The sequence below is a fragment of the Eutrigla gurnardus genome (assembly GCF_963514095.1).
Source record: "Eutrigla gurnardus genome assembly, chromosome: 1".
In the NCBI taxonomy this organism is placed as follows: domain Eukaryota; kingdom Metazoa; phylum Chordata; class Actinopteri; order Perciformes; family Triglidae; genus Eutrigla; species Eutrigla gurnardus.
The window spans coordinates 27,240,043-27,255,591 of NC_139915.1; the positions used below are offsets into that span (position 1 = coordinate 27,240,043).

At 39.6% G+C, this 15,549-nt stretch overlaps 2 protein-coding genes across 2 annotated transcripts; both read right to left on the bottom strand.

Moving 5' to 3' along the window:
* Positions 1-1,494: 1,494 nt before the first annotated feature.
* Positions 1,495-3,977, bottom strand: mibp2 (muscle-specific beta 1 integrin binding protein 2). Its single transcript, XM_084007982.1, has 8 exons — positions 3,715-3,977; positions 3,054-3,144; positions 2,796-2,844; positions 2,405-2,597; positions 2,235-2,306; positions 2,014-2,120; positions 1,830-1,924; positions 1,495-1,747 (listed from the first exon to the last, which is right to left on the bottom strand). Exons 1-7 carry the CDS (start codon positions 3,738-3,740, stop codon positions 1,839-1,841), a joined length of 624 nt encoding a protein of 207 aa, XP_083864108.1. The 5' UTR covers positions 3,741-3,977; the 3' UTR covers positions 1,495-1,747; positions 1,830-1,838.
* Positions 3,978-10,550: 6,573 nt separating this feature from the next.
* On the bottom strand, positions 10,551-14,375 carry LOC311015151 (hyaluronan and proteoglycan link protein 3-like; the record flags this gene model as incomplete). Its single annotated transcript, XM_084012252.1, has 5 exons — positions 10,551-12,339; positions 13,036-13,338; positions 13,679-13,824; positions 13,930-14,155; positions 14,231-14,375. 5 exons carry the CDS (start codon positions 14,373-14,375, stop codon positions 12,044-12,046), a joined length of 1,116 nt encoding a protein of 371 aa, XP_083868378.1. The 3' UTR covers positions 10,551-12,043.
* Positions 14,376-15,549: the final 1,174 nt, after the last annotated feature.

Genomic DNA, 15,549 nt, shown 5'->3' on the forward strand with positions numbered 1-15,549 from the left:
ACTGTAGTTAGCGCTGTTAGCACCATTAGCTGCAAGCCGCCGACTCAGCCGTCCCCATGTTGAGAGGCGTCGTAGAAATGCTCCCAATCTTGTTTGTTGCACCTTTAAGGCAAAATATCTAAACATATTATGTATGGATTGTTTTCAAAGGCAGGTAAATTAAATTACACCAAGCTGCACAGTTGGAGTTTCTTATACTAACATGAGTATATAATATAGTAAGAACCCTGCAGGAAGGGAAAAAAACAACTTCTCGTATGTAGGCCAAGAGGTTTTTTTCCCCCTAACTTACATACCGCCCTGACCTACTTCCATACATCTACGTCTATAGTAAGGTTACATAACGTGTGCTTTTACACTAGAGTGAAGTAAGGCCAGAGTGAAAGCGATTTCCCTTCCTCGGAGGGGCCTGACACACCCGTACATTCTGTCGATGTTCAATTTAGATTTTGAAAGCCTTTTTCCATTACAGATTTTTTAGAAAATGCTGTACTGACACATTAATGTGCCTAATAATATGGTATTACATAACTGCAGCTGGTAGAGATTCACATTGTTTCAGTTAAAAGCTACTTGATGAAAATAGCTTCTTTTTTTTAATGAGCTTTTCACTCCATATGGTGTATGTATACATGAAACCACAGGATTAAACAGACAAATGAATATTATATTAGAACATGCAGTAATAACACAATAAGCAGTGTTTGCAAACAAGACAGGTATACCACAGCTGTATGGAGAATCCAACCCGGTTGAGCATATTTATTGCAGCTGGAGGAAAGAGTCTTTATAAATGAACGCCTTTGCCAATGAAACTGTTGCTCTCAAGACATCCACTCCAAAAATAAACCAAAAAAAGATTGGCGTGGGAGTTAGATCTGCTTGTCCACCATATTTCAACTTCCCTCCAAGTGATGGTGTGCTTGCATCCAGTGATGTTTCTTTCCATCTCAGAAATTCAGCACAGCTTGGCCTTGTTTACAGCCACCAGGTCCCCAACCACTACACTAGTAATATAATGAAATAAAAAGAAACATTTGAATCATATACTATAAGTATACTGGATGTACTTAACATATTGGCCAAATATTATATCATTGACCTGATCCTCCCTATGACAAAAACACTTTAAGCTGTATATTAAGAGTATATGGAAATGTTAAAGTTTATTTATGAAACACTTCTAGGGAAATAGCAGGTCTGGTGGGATACAGATAAGGGCTGTGCTCAAAGCCTGAGAACATGAGGTTCAACCTTGTGATTCCACTTATCACTCACACCAACTGTTGCCTGTGAGCAAGATAGTGAAAGCCAACTGCTCCCCGTGCTGAACTTAGCAGCTACCCGATGCTACAAGTGTAGAAATATAAAGTGCCAGGACTCCTCACAGATCTTTAACCGTTTGTTTCACGTTGTGTGTGTGGTCCACATTTTGTACTAGCTTCAGTGAAAGAGCCATCATTTTTCTTTAAAAATAACCAGAAGAGCACAGAGTTTATAGGAGGATCATTTATTGACATATGTGCAACCATCCTCTGAACATATCCATCAACTCTCTGGAGTGTAGGCTGTAACAAAGCAATAAATATGGTAGATATAAAAACATGCCAGCATTTGATGCCATCAGTTAAACATTTACAAAAAAAATCATAGCAGTCAGCTAAATGAGCTGCCAGGTAGAAACTTAAGGCAATGCGGTGTTCTGCTTGCAGGCCGTGTATATGCTCCTTTTAGCCGATCGTATGACCTGTAACACAGAAAACAAACAATAAGAAACTCACATTTGAAAACAAAGATTTTGCTGCAGGGAAGCGAGACGATTAACTTACCTTTGTTTGTTAAAGAGACTTCTGGATGTTGTTCAGGATGTCGCCGTAGACAAAGTTGAACAGTTGTTCCTTTGACTTGGTTCCATCTAGTTGCACTGGAATAGCAAACATACATTTAAATGAACAGGAGAAACTTCACTTATAAACGTGACAAATAATTGGACACAAAAACGCCCACACTTACAGACGTCAACATCTGATGACTCCATGATGTTCTTGTGTTTCAAATACATGGGCCAGACGTGGCCATCGAACAGACCGGGGGGGTCTGGCACCGTGTAATTCCTAGAGCTGCAGAGATACACAACACCGATTACATACAGTCATAAAGGAAACAAACCGCAAACTGGACTGTACACACCAAAACAGCAGTGAAGAACAGAGTCTGAACACTGAAGCACTTACCACCTCCTCTTTTTGCATTCTTCGTATGGGATGGAAATAAAGTAACGCTGGTTCAGCACGTCGATCAAAGGACTGCAAGGGAAGAGACCAATTAATGTCGAGGCTTACTGGTCTTGTTTTTGTTTACAGGGAGGAACACAAACAGAGATGTAATGAGCAGATATTCTTACCTGTAGGTGTAAAGCAGAAAGCCCTCCACAATGAGGATGTGAGTCTCCTCCTCATCCTCCTTGTGGTCAGACTTTGGGACAATCTCCGTATCCAGAGTGTTATTGACGCCGTGAGACTTCTCAAACTTCACCGGGTTGTCCAACCACGCATAGATCGTACTCATCATGGCGTCCAAGTCCAGCGCAGCAAGAACTGAAGAAAAAAGCGAGGAGAGAGAATAAAAAAAAAAAGCGTGTAGAAAATTGCAAAGAAAAGCATTAATATTCAGTGTTCAACTTTGTCTATATTACATGCAGATTACTAATGAAAAACATGTTCATCAGCAGCAAACATACAACACAAAAACGCACTCATACACACTGAAACCGTCTCATAAAAACCCAGGCTTACCATCGTACTGCTTAAAGCCATCTTCACCAACTTCAATCTGATCTTGGGGCTGAAACATACATTGATAAGATGTACCACGGTACATTCCACCAGAGCTACACTCTCTCGCTACATGGAAGGCTCTGATAGTGTTTTTTTACGTCACTACGTCAAAACTGTATATTGTAACAGTGTTAACACCCCACCAACTACGTTACTCAGAGCCCTTTGTTTAACTATATACACACAATTCCTCAGAGGTCTGTGTATGTGGCTCACCTTGAAGAAGTCATCCTGATGTACCACACAACAGTTGGGCAGGTTCTTGATCAGTCTGTTGGTGAGGGTGGTTTTCCCTCCGTTGGTTACGCTGAATGGAACAAAGCATACAAAAATGAATGGTTGATCATTACCAATTTATTATTACAACATCTCATTATATATTATATGTGGCACCGGTTTAATACTGCAGTTATAGCTTTATGCAACATTTTATCTATTATATTAAATACATGTTATTACACATTACATATTTCCTCTGGTTTTCATAATGAAACAACTATCCATAAATACACAAATATATACATTTAATGGGTTTTTAGCTACCAGCATTTGTTAAACTTGAAAAAAAAGGGTGGGTCTGCAGGACATATGGCGGGTTTACTGATCTTTATTACATGAGTAACCGTTAGCTTTAGCTCTGTTTATTACACCGATATTACAATAGGATCAAGTGTCTACGGTTACAATAGCTGTAAAAATGAACAATGACGTATTTGGTTACAGAAAAGCAGCGCAACAAAAGAGGAAGCAGCAGCTCAGCGGATGTCACGGCCGTCCTCTCCACGTGTGCTGGCCGGGCTCGTAAAGGCCTAGCAGCTTCGGTTAGCCATTTTTGCTAGCAAGCTAGCTGGCCGGTCATTCATCCGGGAGAACTCACCCGCCGATGCCGATGATGTACTTCATGGTTTCGGATTGGGTTCGTTGAAAAGGCAAAAAGTCGCTGAGATGTTCAAAACGTCAGTAAAACCGGTTCAGGGTCGCAGTGATCAGACGGGAAGAAAGCTTAAAAAGAGAAGGTTGCAGGAAACGTCAACTATTTGATTCCTCCATGGCACTTAAGTTAAGTGAGTAAGGCGAGAGCAGAGACGAGGTGTCACTCGGACGCGGTCTTCCACCGAGAGAGGACCGGTAGTTCGCTGGTGCTTCTACACATACTGAGGAGAGGCGACGTGATTGGCTATTTAAACACATCCAGCCGCACAGAAAACCCGCGACAGCCAATCAGGAGCGAGTGTCACCGCAGTGCCTCCCTACGCCCACCTAGACCATTCCACCCTCATCCCCTTGTTTTTTCATGCAATAAATGACAAATAAAAGCACAATTACAAGTGAGCAGCGTTAGAAAACCTACTTTTTTTTTTTTTACTCAAGTAAAAGCTGTAATACCACAGCGTAGAAATGCTCTGTTACACGTACAAATCATTCTTATACAAAGTGTCTCATTTCAGAAAAAATATTTACATTTAGGGCATTTAGCAGACGATATAGTAATGGATTATAATTATTTAATATAAAAGCATATATAATTTATTTATTCATTTATTTACTGTTGCAGCTGATATATGTAGGGTTTTTAATTGTTTAATATTGTTTGGTAGTTGAATCTATAATAATACACATACAGTATATACATTTGCAGTACAAAGTAACTAAAACTGTCAAAAATGTAGTGGAGTAGAAGTAAAAAGCATAACATGGAAGTACTAGTACCTCCAGTTGTACTTAAATAAATTACTTTCTGTAGCAAAAGATCTTCACCTTAACTTTGAGCCCTTTATTAAGTATTTTATTTGGTTTTAAAATTGTGATGGTGCCACTTTTACTTGAGTTTTACGCATTACTTTGAAAGATGAATTCATTCCATAGACTAGAACGGAAAAGACTGCAATATACAACAAGACCCTTATCCTCTAAACATAGAATATGTCTGTCATTCACCTAGACATATAATGAAATCACCATAAAGAAAGAAAACACAACATTTAAAAATAAAATAAACATAATGATAGACACGAAAACTGCAGTTCATTGTTGGCAGCAGTTAACTTATGTAATCCATAGGAAGACCAAAAGGTCCAAAGGGCCTCTTTGGGAACTTAACAGACATATGGTAATTATAGGGCAGCTTTACATTGTGGCCACGGTGTTTTCCCCTTATTAATTCTCCATGTTGTATTCCGCAGTGTTATCAGCTACTCACTTCACTACCATACTAGCTAATACACGAGATAAGGCTGCCAGTACCGCTGCGGAAGTTCACATTAGTGAATCAGAGACACAGACAAAAGACAAAGGACAACATCTCTTGACACACTCACGTTGCTGTGGTGTTTATTTCCCCAGCCTGCAGCTGACCTCCCTCGCTCTCTCTCTCTGTTTTGTATCAAAACTTCCCAACCAACTCCATGACACAGTTTCCTGAGGTTGCACCAAAATATTACTTATGTTGGGGTTTACACCCTCGAGAACCTCAGCTATGAGGAGGAAGTCGCCAAGGGAAGCTGAATTCGGTACAGTTTTGAATATTTCTATTCATAGTTTCTACTCGGCTTCATTCTGCCAATTTGGACGAGATCTTCTTGGCGTTTCTTGAAGTTTACAACAAAACTCTGCACAAAAACCTTTATCTTCACGGATTGAAACTGGTGTAATGTTTCGAGGGGGTCAAGCTGAGATGAATAAAAATGAAAATAAACTAGATTGAAATCAAGTTTACAAGCAAGATACATTTCCCACCAATACAAATCTATTCCAGCCTTTCATTTGGCTGCTCTGAGATACAATGACAATATTATCACTTTCAAAATGTGACCGAGAGATTCTCTGCAATTAAAAAGCGTAACATTTCAGGGCAAGTCATGTTTTTCCACACAACTGATGACGAAAGGCCTTGAATCCTCTTCTTCTTTTTTCACTCTTGTGATTTTGATGGTTGATTTTTCTTTTTCACGCTTGGATTGTCTACTTTACACGTATCACTTTGCAACCCCGCATTTAGTTATGCTATTTCAGGTTCTTGGAAATCCAGGATGCATCATAGAATTGTCTTTTAAGTTTGAACAAAGCCGTTTTGTAGCTCTGTCTGGTGGTGTCAATAACTAAATGAATAACTGGCATGTCAAAGGACAGGATTTCGTGAGAAATAGCCTTCAATCCACTCTTGTTTGTCATTTTTGATGTATCACATGTGCTAACGAGTGGTGGAAGACGTACTTGGATCCTTTCATGAGGTAAAAGCACTGTAGAAATACCACAAAGTAACAAAGCCCAACTCTTTAGTAAAAGCAATGCATTCAAAATGTACTTAAAATATCACAATTAAAAGATGTCAGTATTATATATTATTCTAATATTGTATTATGATTACTGATGCATCACCATTAATGCAGTATTTCTAGTTCGACGAGTCCATTTGTATAACTTTATAGATATTTTGATCTCTAATAATGTATCGTATTTTACAACCTGATCATGTGTTTTGAATGCAAAATATACATCGGAAAAACAAATAAAGCCCTCAGATAAATGCAGTACATGTGCAAAACATAGTTTATAAGTATAAGTAGTATAAAATTACATCAAATAGCAAGTACAAGTGTAAAAAAGAATAAAATGTCAATACATACATAGTTCATTCTGACAAATGCCAGAAATAAATAAATAATTAAACTGTTTTTTGAAGTAACAATGAGAACTGTGCAACATTTGTCCTGCAAGATGGAGCAAAAAGTGCTTTTTAATGAACTAACCAAACCTAAACATTGTCTTTGGCAGTGAGTCATATGGTCCCATTTTAACGCAGGCTTTTATTTTGTTCCATTTCTGTTAGATTTTTGTGGCAATTAAACACATCCCTGCTGTAAAATGATGCGGCCTGCTGTTTTCCATCTTTCATGTCGTTATAAGTGTGTCCACGCACACAAATATTGTGTTAGAGGCTTTTGGTCATGGGTGTGGAGGTCAGAATCTGTTTCACTATACAGTGTTATTCATGCGTGTACTTGCATTAAGAAACTCAACAGTTTCTTCATTTATGGTCATTTCTCTCCATGATCATCTCTATCATGGACATAGATTCACGGTACTGAAATTCCATGAAAACTCAGCAGCGACAGGTTTTTATAACTAATAGTTTTCCTGACATGAAGACCTGCGGGGCCTGAATCAGCTGCACAGTAAATATTACACTGTCCCAACATATGAATGTGTCATAAACCTGTGAGATACTGCGAGGTCTGGACATACTTCAGAGTGTACACTGTGTTCTCTTCCCCCAAATGTTCAGGCGTCACATTTCTTACCTTGGATCTTTTCAGCAGTCACATTTCTGTCATCCTGCATTCTTCACATTTAATGTGATTGTGTTCCATAAATGCCAGATTTTCTGCATGACTACAGTTTGTTCACAGTGAATTTGTGGAAATCTATTAAATCTACTTTCCAATCTGCCCGTGTTATACACTGGGTGGATCAGGTTAAATCAAGACACGCATTAGTACTGATCAGGATATAAAAACTTTAAATTTCTCGAAAGGTTACTTATTTGTGATAGAACGGAGAGAGAAAACGCAGTTCAATAGTAGATGCATTTTTTGTTCTGCTCTTATTGTTGAATCAAAACCACCCAAAACAGCTGGCTGCCATCTGCTGGCATGCCATTAAACCTCAGTTTGGGAAGTTTTGGTAGTCCACACAATTGTGTTGTATATTTCTGTCTTGAGCTTGAATTTTCATCAAAACATAAACTTTAAGGAACTTACTGTTTGTTATTAAAAGTCAGGATATTTTCAAATGAAAGACCTTTTAAAGAAATGTCACTCTGTATAAAGATGTATGCAATATATGTCAAAGCTCTGAACAGGAATAATTCAAGAATATTGTTTTAAGTTTGTTCACCATTCATTTCCAAACTTGCTTTCACTAGTAATCTTTATTTGTTTGAATTTACAATCCCATTCAGATTTTGACATCTCACAGGCTGGGAGTTCACAGTATCACAGTTCACGGTTTCCTTTCATGCTCATGTGCTTCATTGTCTCGGTCAAGTTTCAAGTCAGGACCCAAACGCAGACTCTGGATGAGCAGATTAGTTGAAAACGAGTGTTCATTAGAAGCAGGCAGGGATGGTGAGTTGGTGGCTGGCTGGAGATCAGACATGGCAGAGATAGAGTCCTGATGTTGTTAGGTAGCAGGCTGATGGCCGAGCAAGCAGGTATTCCTGAAGACTAGAACAGGTGTGAGGCAAACAAACTATGCACTAGGATAGAGGAGCAAGCAAACATACTGGCACAACAATCCAGTAGAAACTGGCTGTCGGTGCAGGTTCTTGTAGGAAAGTGGTGATTGTTACGTAGAAGAGAAAGACACCCAGAGAAAGCAGAAAGTCTTTGAGGAGTTAAAGAGTGGGTTTGGGATGTGGAAATGTAAATGAGCTGTAGATGTGGTGTAGCTTTCCTAATGGCAAAAGTACAGGACATATTAAATAATTAAATTCTGAAGCATTTTCCCTCTTTGAGACACACCCAGTAAGGAGAGGCAGTTTTCTTGTCACGCACATTAACAAACACAAACATGTGAGTGGAATGACTGTGAGGGAAATACACAGAAACGACTTAAAAGGCATTCCAGGAAGTGGAAATTTCTTTTTTCCTTTTTTTAAAGACGAAGGTACATTCAATGATTTAAAAAAATACATCCGAAAAGAAATTATGGCGACAAGATTTTTTGTTGTAAATCCTTCAGATGCTTCCACCAGGCACAAAACTAAAGGGGAAAGCCTAAAAAGGATCCCTACTACAGATCGAAGGATCCCATACCCCTGCTTCAGTACAGAGTAATGTTTTCAATATTTGCTCCCTATTGGTTCCTTCCCAGTAACTGCATCACAACAAAACTGGTATATAGGCTATTTTTCATTCGGCCAAACACTTAAACTACATACACATACATAAAATGTCATATGCAAAAGAAAGAATGTAAGAAAGCATACTGGTGGAGCAGGAAACAGTATTTAACCATCTAATAAGGCATTGACAAAATGAGGATACATATTTATATTTCTATAAAGGAAAAAAAAAAAGACTTGGCAAACAAGAACAAAGTTATTTCCTTCCTGATCAGTAGGCGGCAGTATTGCAGCGGCGTCGTCAATAATCAGGAAGAAGAAGAAGAAAACCGGAAAGGGGGGGAAAGGGGGAAAAACAGAAAAACAAGTGAAAACTTTTCTGTGGAGAAGATGAGCAGTGATCGACACCTGCAAGTAAGTAAAATACATAAACGGACGGATATTAATATTGCTTCTTTATAAACAACCATTCATGTGACCGATGTTATTTTTAATTTTATTTGCCAAATAACGTAAGTGGGTAAATTTAACAGCTCGGAAAAGTTGCGTCTTTACTTGCAAGCTAACGCTAGCTAATTGTCTAGCTAGCTATCTCGCCAGATATTTAGCGTTAACGGCAATCCCGATAATATACGTAGTTGCTTAGTGTTAATTTTACTACAAAGTCATGCAGGATATCCTAAGAAATAATGTAACTTAAAGTAATATTAATGTAAAGCATTTTCAACCTCAGAAACGGTTCAGCAGTTAAAAGTTATCACAGCTAACTGTTAGCCGCCATTAAAACGTTTCGGCCCAATCGGAAGGGCTCAGATTGGATTAAAAAAAGAACCAAACTCAATGAAAAGATGCAAATTAACACATGCGTGAATTGCTCTCTTGATTTTTTTCTTGCACTTGCTGTCTTAAATTACTTTTTTACATAGTACGTTAGTGGCTAGCTAGTTAGCTCGTGCTTATACAGTCGTCCACTTCACACTACCGGTTTGATTATTAGTCACCGAACACATATTCAGGGAGCTTTATTTTACTCATAACAAAACGACAACAAAACGTTATTAAGTATTTAATGGGCCTGAGGTAACTAATTACTAATGGCGTTGTTATCTCTTCCAGCTCCATGTATCTATCCAGAAGGGAGCATCCATGCCTCCTCTGGGAAAATGCGTCAATTGCTGCACTCCTGCCAAATTTCATTGTCCATTTTGCTTACCATCTTCTTTCAAACCTACAAAATACTCCAGAATTGTGCTGCATTTGGAACATCATCTAAAAAGAGCCACTTACTTTGGAGGTGAAGTTTTTGTTTTGTTTTTGTTTTTACATTTTAAATGTTTTGGTCTCAGTAAAATGATTCACCACTAATTAATTAATGCTGAAATGTGGTGTTAATATTTCAGAGTACACATTCCACAGATGCGCACTGGGTTGCAGAAGCCAAACGCATTTCCACTGTATGTACTGCACAGCTATGCTGTTAAGGAAACGAGATTTCAGCGTTCATCTACCGTGCTGCAACCAGGCACAAAAGGGGAAAGTCCAACAATTATCGCTACAGATCGAAGGAACCCATACCCCTGCCGAGGCTGACTTTATTTCATACGATATAGTAAGGCTTTGATCATGTATGATTAACTTTTCCTAATAGTATATTTACATGATTAAATAGGCTTGTCATAACTAATCTGCAAAAATCTTCAAATGTTTTGTATGTTCATTGAATGCTAATGTTGAATCGCAGCTATAAAAAAAGATACGTTTTCAGATTTAGCCAGCTTTGGGTGTTTTATCAAAATTCAACAAAGCAGATTAAATATTTTATGTATTTGTCATTTAAAAAAAACAACCTCTGCTTTGTCCTCACAGAAGAGCTACGATGAGGATGATGTAACAATCCTCTCGGATTCAGACGACCAACATAGCCAGGACGTGAACCCCATCATCGACTGTCGCACTGCAGTGAGGAAGCCTCCTAAATGTGACCCACCTGTACAGATGAACATTGAAAAACCACAAGACTGCGATGAATACTACTTCATGAGTCTTGTGAAAGTGTTTAAAAAGTTGAACCCTCAGAAAAAGGCGGAGGTCAGGATGAAAATCGAGAGGCTCCTATTTGAAGCCGAGTTTGATTAGAAAAGGTTTGCACACAAACAAATGAAGTTTTTTGTTTCCTGTTCGTTCCACAGAGTTTCAGGATTTTGGCTTTATTTTTTTTAAGGACACTCACTGGAATATATTTTTTTATAGTGTCTTTGTGTAGCCCATTGAATCCTCAGTAGAGGTGAAATATGTCATACTTGTGGCTCATGCAGAAACCTGGTAGCACTCGCAAATGTATCTGCTACTGTCAGCAACAGTGAAAGGCGATGATGCCATTGGACATTAGACAGTGCTCGCAAATCCTCTTTGTGAAACGGGCCTTTTGCTTTTGCAACAAGAAATGACGGGATGAGCAGGTTGGACCATTCTGGATGTTGTGAATAGTTCTTAGCCCAGCATGCTGCTAACAGCCACTTTGCTTTACTCGGTATACCAACAACCACACAGTGAATGTGTTTTCCATTTTTAATGAATTATTTTTAATGAAAAATGTCCTGAGATCCAAAACAAAATGTTCACAAATGAAAATGCAGTTTATAAAATGTTTGAGTTGACACTAAGACAGATGTTCTGTACAGTTGATAACAAAATCAAAGAGTTATGCAGTGAAGACTGCAGCGTCTACCTCAGAAAGGTTCATAGTCTCAAAGCTGGACATTACAAATACATCATGCTGTTGTTTGTCAAGCATGAAATATATTCTGAATTGTTTTTTTTTTATGCAAATAAAGTTCTGCAAGTTGTATGTGGTGGTACAATGTCTATGTGGAGATGGGAATCTTTTGTGCAAGCATCTTAAAGGTTAGGGAAACATTTGTTATACAGTTATAGTTCCAATAATGTATAAACTGATTAAAAACTCACCTGCGGTATGTACATCCATTATACAGTAGAACTGTGAGGAACAAGAATTAATATTCACATCATAGCCTCTAACAATGAATAGTAATTTCAATAAGCTTTAATTCAATTAATGCTTAACAGCATCAACAGCGAGACAAACAGTAAATGCTTTGCTCTCATATACAAAAGATTTTCATAGAGGGAAGTGAGTTTTTTTTTGTCCATGTTGAATACGTTTTAGAAACATGAAGATGTAATATCATCCAGTGCATCACAAGAAATGAATAGAGGAATGTCTGAAAAAGGACATATTTTACTAAGCATAGAAGCTTTTTTCTTCTGCTTTCCTTTTTGAAGCAGCTTGGTCATGAAGCAAAAACATAATGTGCCAACTACACTGATAGAAGAAGGGAATCTACACTCTTTCATCGCCCGACTTGTAGCAGTAGACTCCGTGTTTGTGCTGAGGAGGTGGGAAGCCGAAGCTGTGCACCCCGGGCTCCGAGGGGCCACAGTGTCTTCGCGGCCTCGTGATGGGATAGCGGACGCTTCCGTCGGCCAGCCAGCCGGCGTCACAGCGGTCCAGACCCGTTAGTTTCCAGGCGGCGTAGAGCTGTCCCACTTTGGCGACCTCTGCCCCGTCCTCCTGACACGCCTGCTGAGCCTCCAGCAGGTTCATCTTGTCAGACGGCTCCAGATAGTAGACTCTCCCTTTGAAGCGAACACATTTAATGTGACATTAGACTCCCTCTGCAGGATGGGAACGTCTCTTTAACATCAGACAGTTTGCAGCGACTTGTACATACATTATCAGATATAGATAGATAGATAGATAGATAGATAGATAGATAGATAGATACTTTATTGATCCAGGGGGAAATTCAAGCAATTTACTTTTAACTGACATGTATATAAACAAATATTCAAGTGAGAAATATGGGAGTATGGTATCCATACTCTAAAAAATCCTGTTTTCAATTCTCCTTTTAAATGTTATTACTTACTTATTCAGCTTGTGAGGTGGGAAAAATTAGCTTGAAAAAATATGGTTAAAAAGAGCAAAATTAACTAACTAACGTTATTTAAAAGTTTCTAGAGTTAGACTGTGAATTATTTATTTGAATGCTTTATGTTAGATGTCTTGTAGCTCATATTAAGCCGTGTAAGCAGAGGTGACAGAGAGCTAATAGAAGCACAAAGATGGGTTCAGAGTGATTGAGCCTGGCATATTTTGAAATGTCATAGGAAAAGCACAAGTGTAAATAATGACATAATTAGCTGCTGAATTCCATTCCACTGCTTTGGTTTCAGGTTCCTGGTATTTTGCACGCTTGCTATCTGCCATAGAGTGATCGTCAACTCCATCACTAACAACTGCGCCTCGTTGGTGTCACACCAACGCCTCACCTCGGACCGAGGAGGAGAAGCAGAAGACGTCGTAGCGATGAAGGAGGTGGTTCTGCCTGCCGTACGTCCGGACACCGGGGCCGAGGCCGTGCCCCCCGCAGGGCATTCTGGGTCGGGTGATGGGATACTGGACCGTCCCGTCGGCCAGCCAGCCTGCGTTGCACCAGTTCAGGCCCTCCTTCCAGGACTGGAAGAGCTGTCTGACGGTGGCCAGCGTGGAGTCCTGCTCCTCACAGGCCTGCTGGGCTCCCAGGAAGCTGAGCTGGTAATGACCACCAGGGTGCTGGTAGGGAAACACCACACCTGGTCGGAGGGAAATGTGAGACCCGATTGCATTCAGTATGCAGGCATGTAAGGTCATATGTTTGGTCATAACAAAGCCATGCATCCATCCATCCGTCCATCCTCCATCTGTCCGTCCATCTTTCCCATCATCCATCCACTATACCACTACTACTACTCACACCAGTAATAACAATGTCTCTTCTAATTTTGCCAGGCATTAATACATTAGAAGAATGGAATGTAATAATCAAGTGAGAATAATCGTTACCATTGAATTAATTAATTAAAAACCATTAATTGTATCAGATATACAGTAACAAGTCTTGGGCTGGGACACGTGGTGTCGGACACGTTGTACCTCGTAACTCCAGATAAACTGAAGAGCTCCTGTCCTCCAGTCCGTCCACCACCTCACAGTGGTAACGGCCTGTATCGTTCAAGTGGAGCTCAGTCATCACCAGTGCAGCGTCTCCCGGGAAATCCTGTCTGAGCTGCACACGGCCCCTGACCAAAAGACACGCCGCAAGTTAAAAAGACAAACGAGCTCATAACAGCCACTTATAAATAAAAAATATAATCATGAATGGATTATTTGTCCTTCCAAAAAACCTGAAGTCTCCAAAACTTCGACTGCCGGATCCAACAGCCACCAGCACATCTGTCTCGTGTCCCCCAGCAGCAGCAGGAAGCCAGGACCACTTGACCCGGACCTCCCTCGGCGAGCTCAACTCTGGCTCGTACCAGAACCTGCACGGCAGGGTGACGTTACCCCCTCTGACTGCAAACACTGACGGCTGAGCCGATTCCACATGGAGCTTCACACCACTGAAGTGAACTGTAGGACATAGAGACATTACATCACAGAACACATATCGCAGCTATTTAACATATATCTTATTGACGTGCATACTTTCTTTGTTGATATTTCCTTTAAGGTAGTCATGGTAGAAGAAGTTGTTTGGGATTGTGGGTGCAGCCAGGGCCAAGCCAGAGAGAACCAGCCGAGCCGCCAACAACAACAACAACAACAACATCTGGAGGCAGCAGATCGTCATTCTGGTCCTCAGTTGGTCCCGTGAAATCTCCAAAAACTGCAGAGAGAACTGTGATTGGCTTGTTAGTCCCTGAAAACAGTGGAACACCTAACTTTTTGTCTGACTGCATTCTGTCTGCACAACTTTGATGGTGTCATGGCGGGAAGCCGCCAGTAGAGGGCAGCATTATACAATGCTAGTGACCTCCGCCTGTTTTCTATGAAACTGTCTTTTTGCCACTTCGACAACTTTGTGCGCTTTATATTATGAAGAGAAGTGAAAAGTAATATTTATGCATTCTGGCATCACAAAACTACTGCTTCAAAATAAGATACTGCTTTACTTTAAAAGACAGACATTTTAATTATTTGCATTAAAGTTTAACTAATTTAGTTAAAGGCATATTTGCATAAAATGCTCCTGAGACATATATTAACTCGATGAACTCGACAGTCGAATTACAAAATGTTTAATAAGGAGTTCAGGAGCTCATTTGACTAATAAAATGACTCGTGTTCTAAAGATTTTTGAACATTAACGCAGTCATGTTGTTAATAGGCTGATTGACAGTTCCTCACTTACCGTAAAACACCGTGCTGTTCTGCTGGCGCGATTAAAATCCAATCTTTTGATGCTGAGGAGTAGAAGTCAGAAGTCTGCTGGGAACAAATCAGAATCTCCAAGAGGACCTGAGGCGCACTATTGTTTCTACCTGAAGAGCAGCGGGTCTGTAATGCTGCTCTGCTGCGGTCAGACTGTCGGGCTTCAAACGTACCTGCGTGCGTTTCTGCAGCAGCGAGAGAAGGGAGGGCGCTGATGTCCGAGACAAGACCCTTATTTCAGTCTTCAGTTTTTAACATTTCAATGCTTTTTTTTGTTTAATGTAAAAGTCTAGTGTGAATTTGTAAAATGGGATTCCCCCTTAATGTTAATTATTGCAGTTTCCTAGAAATGTCTGCAAAACTACAAAAAAAAATGCACTTTTTTTCTCCCATTTGAATCGCAAACTACAATACCACGTAATTTATTCTACCAAACCATTTAGTTTATTTTGTTGGTGACAGATAAGACTGCTAAATCTCCTCAGTGTAAATATTAAATGATCAAAAGTGACTTTTTTTTTTTTTTTACTGCAGGACACTTTTAATTATGTGTGAATTAAAAAAACTTTGATTTTGATCCTGCTTCTACAAAC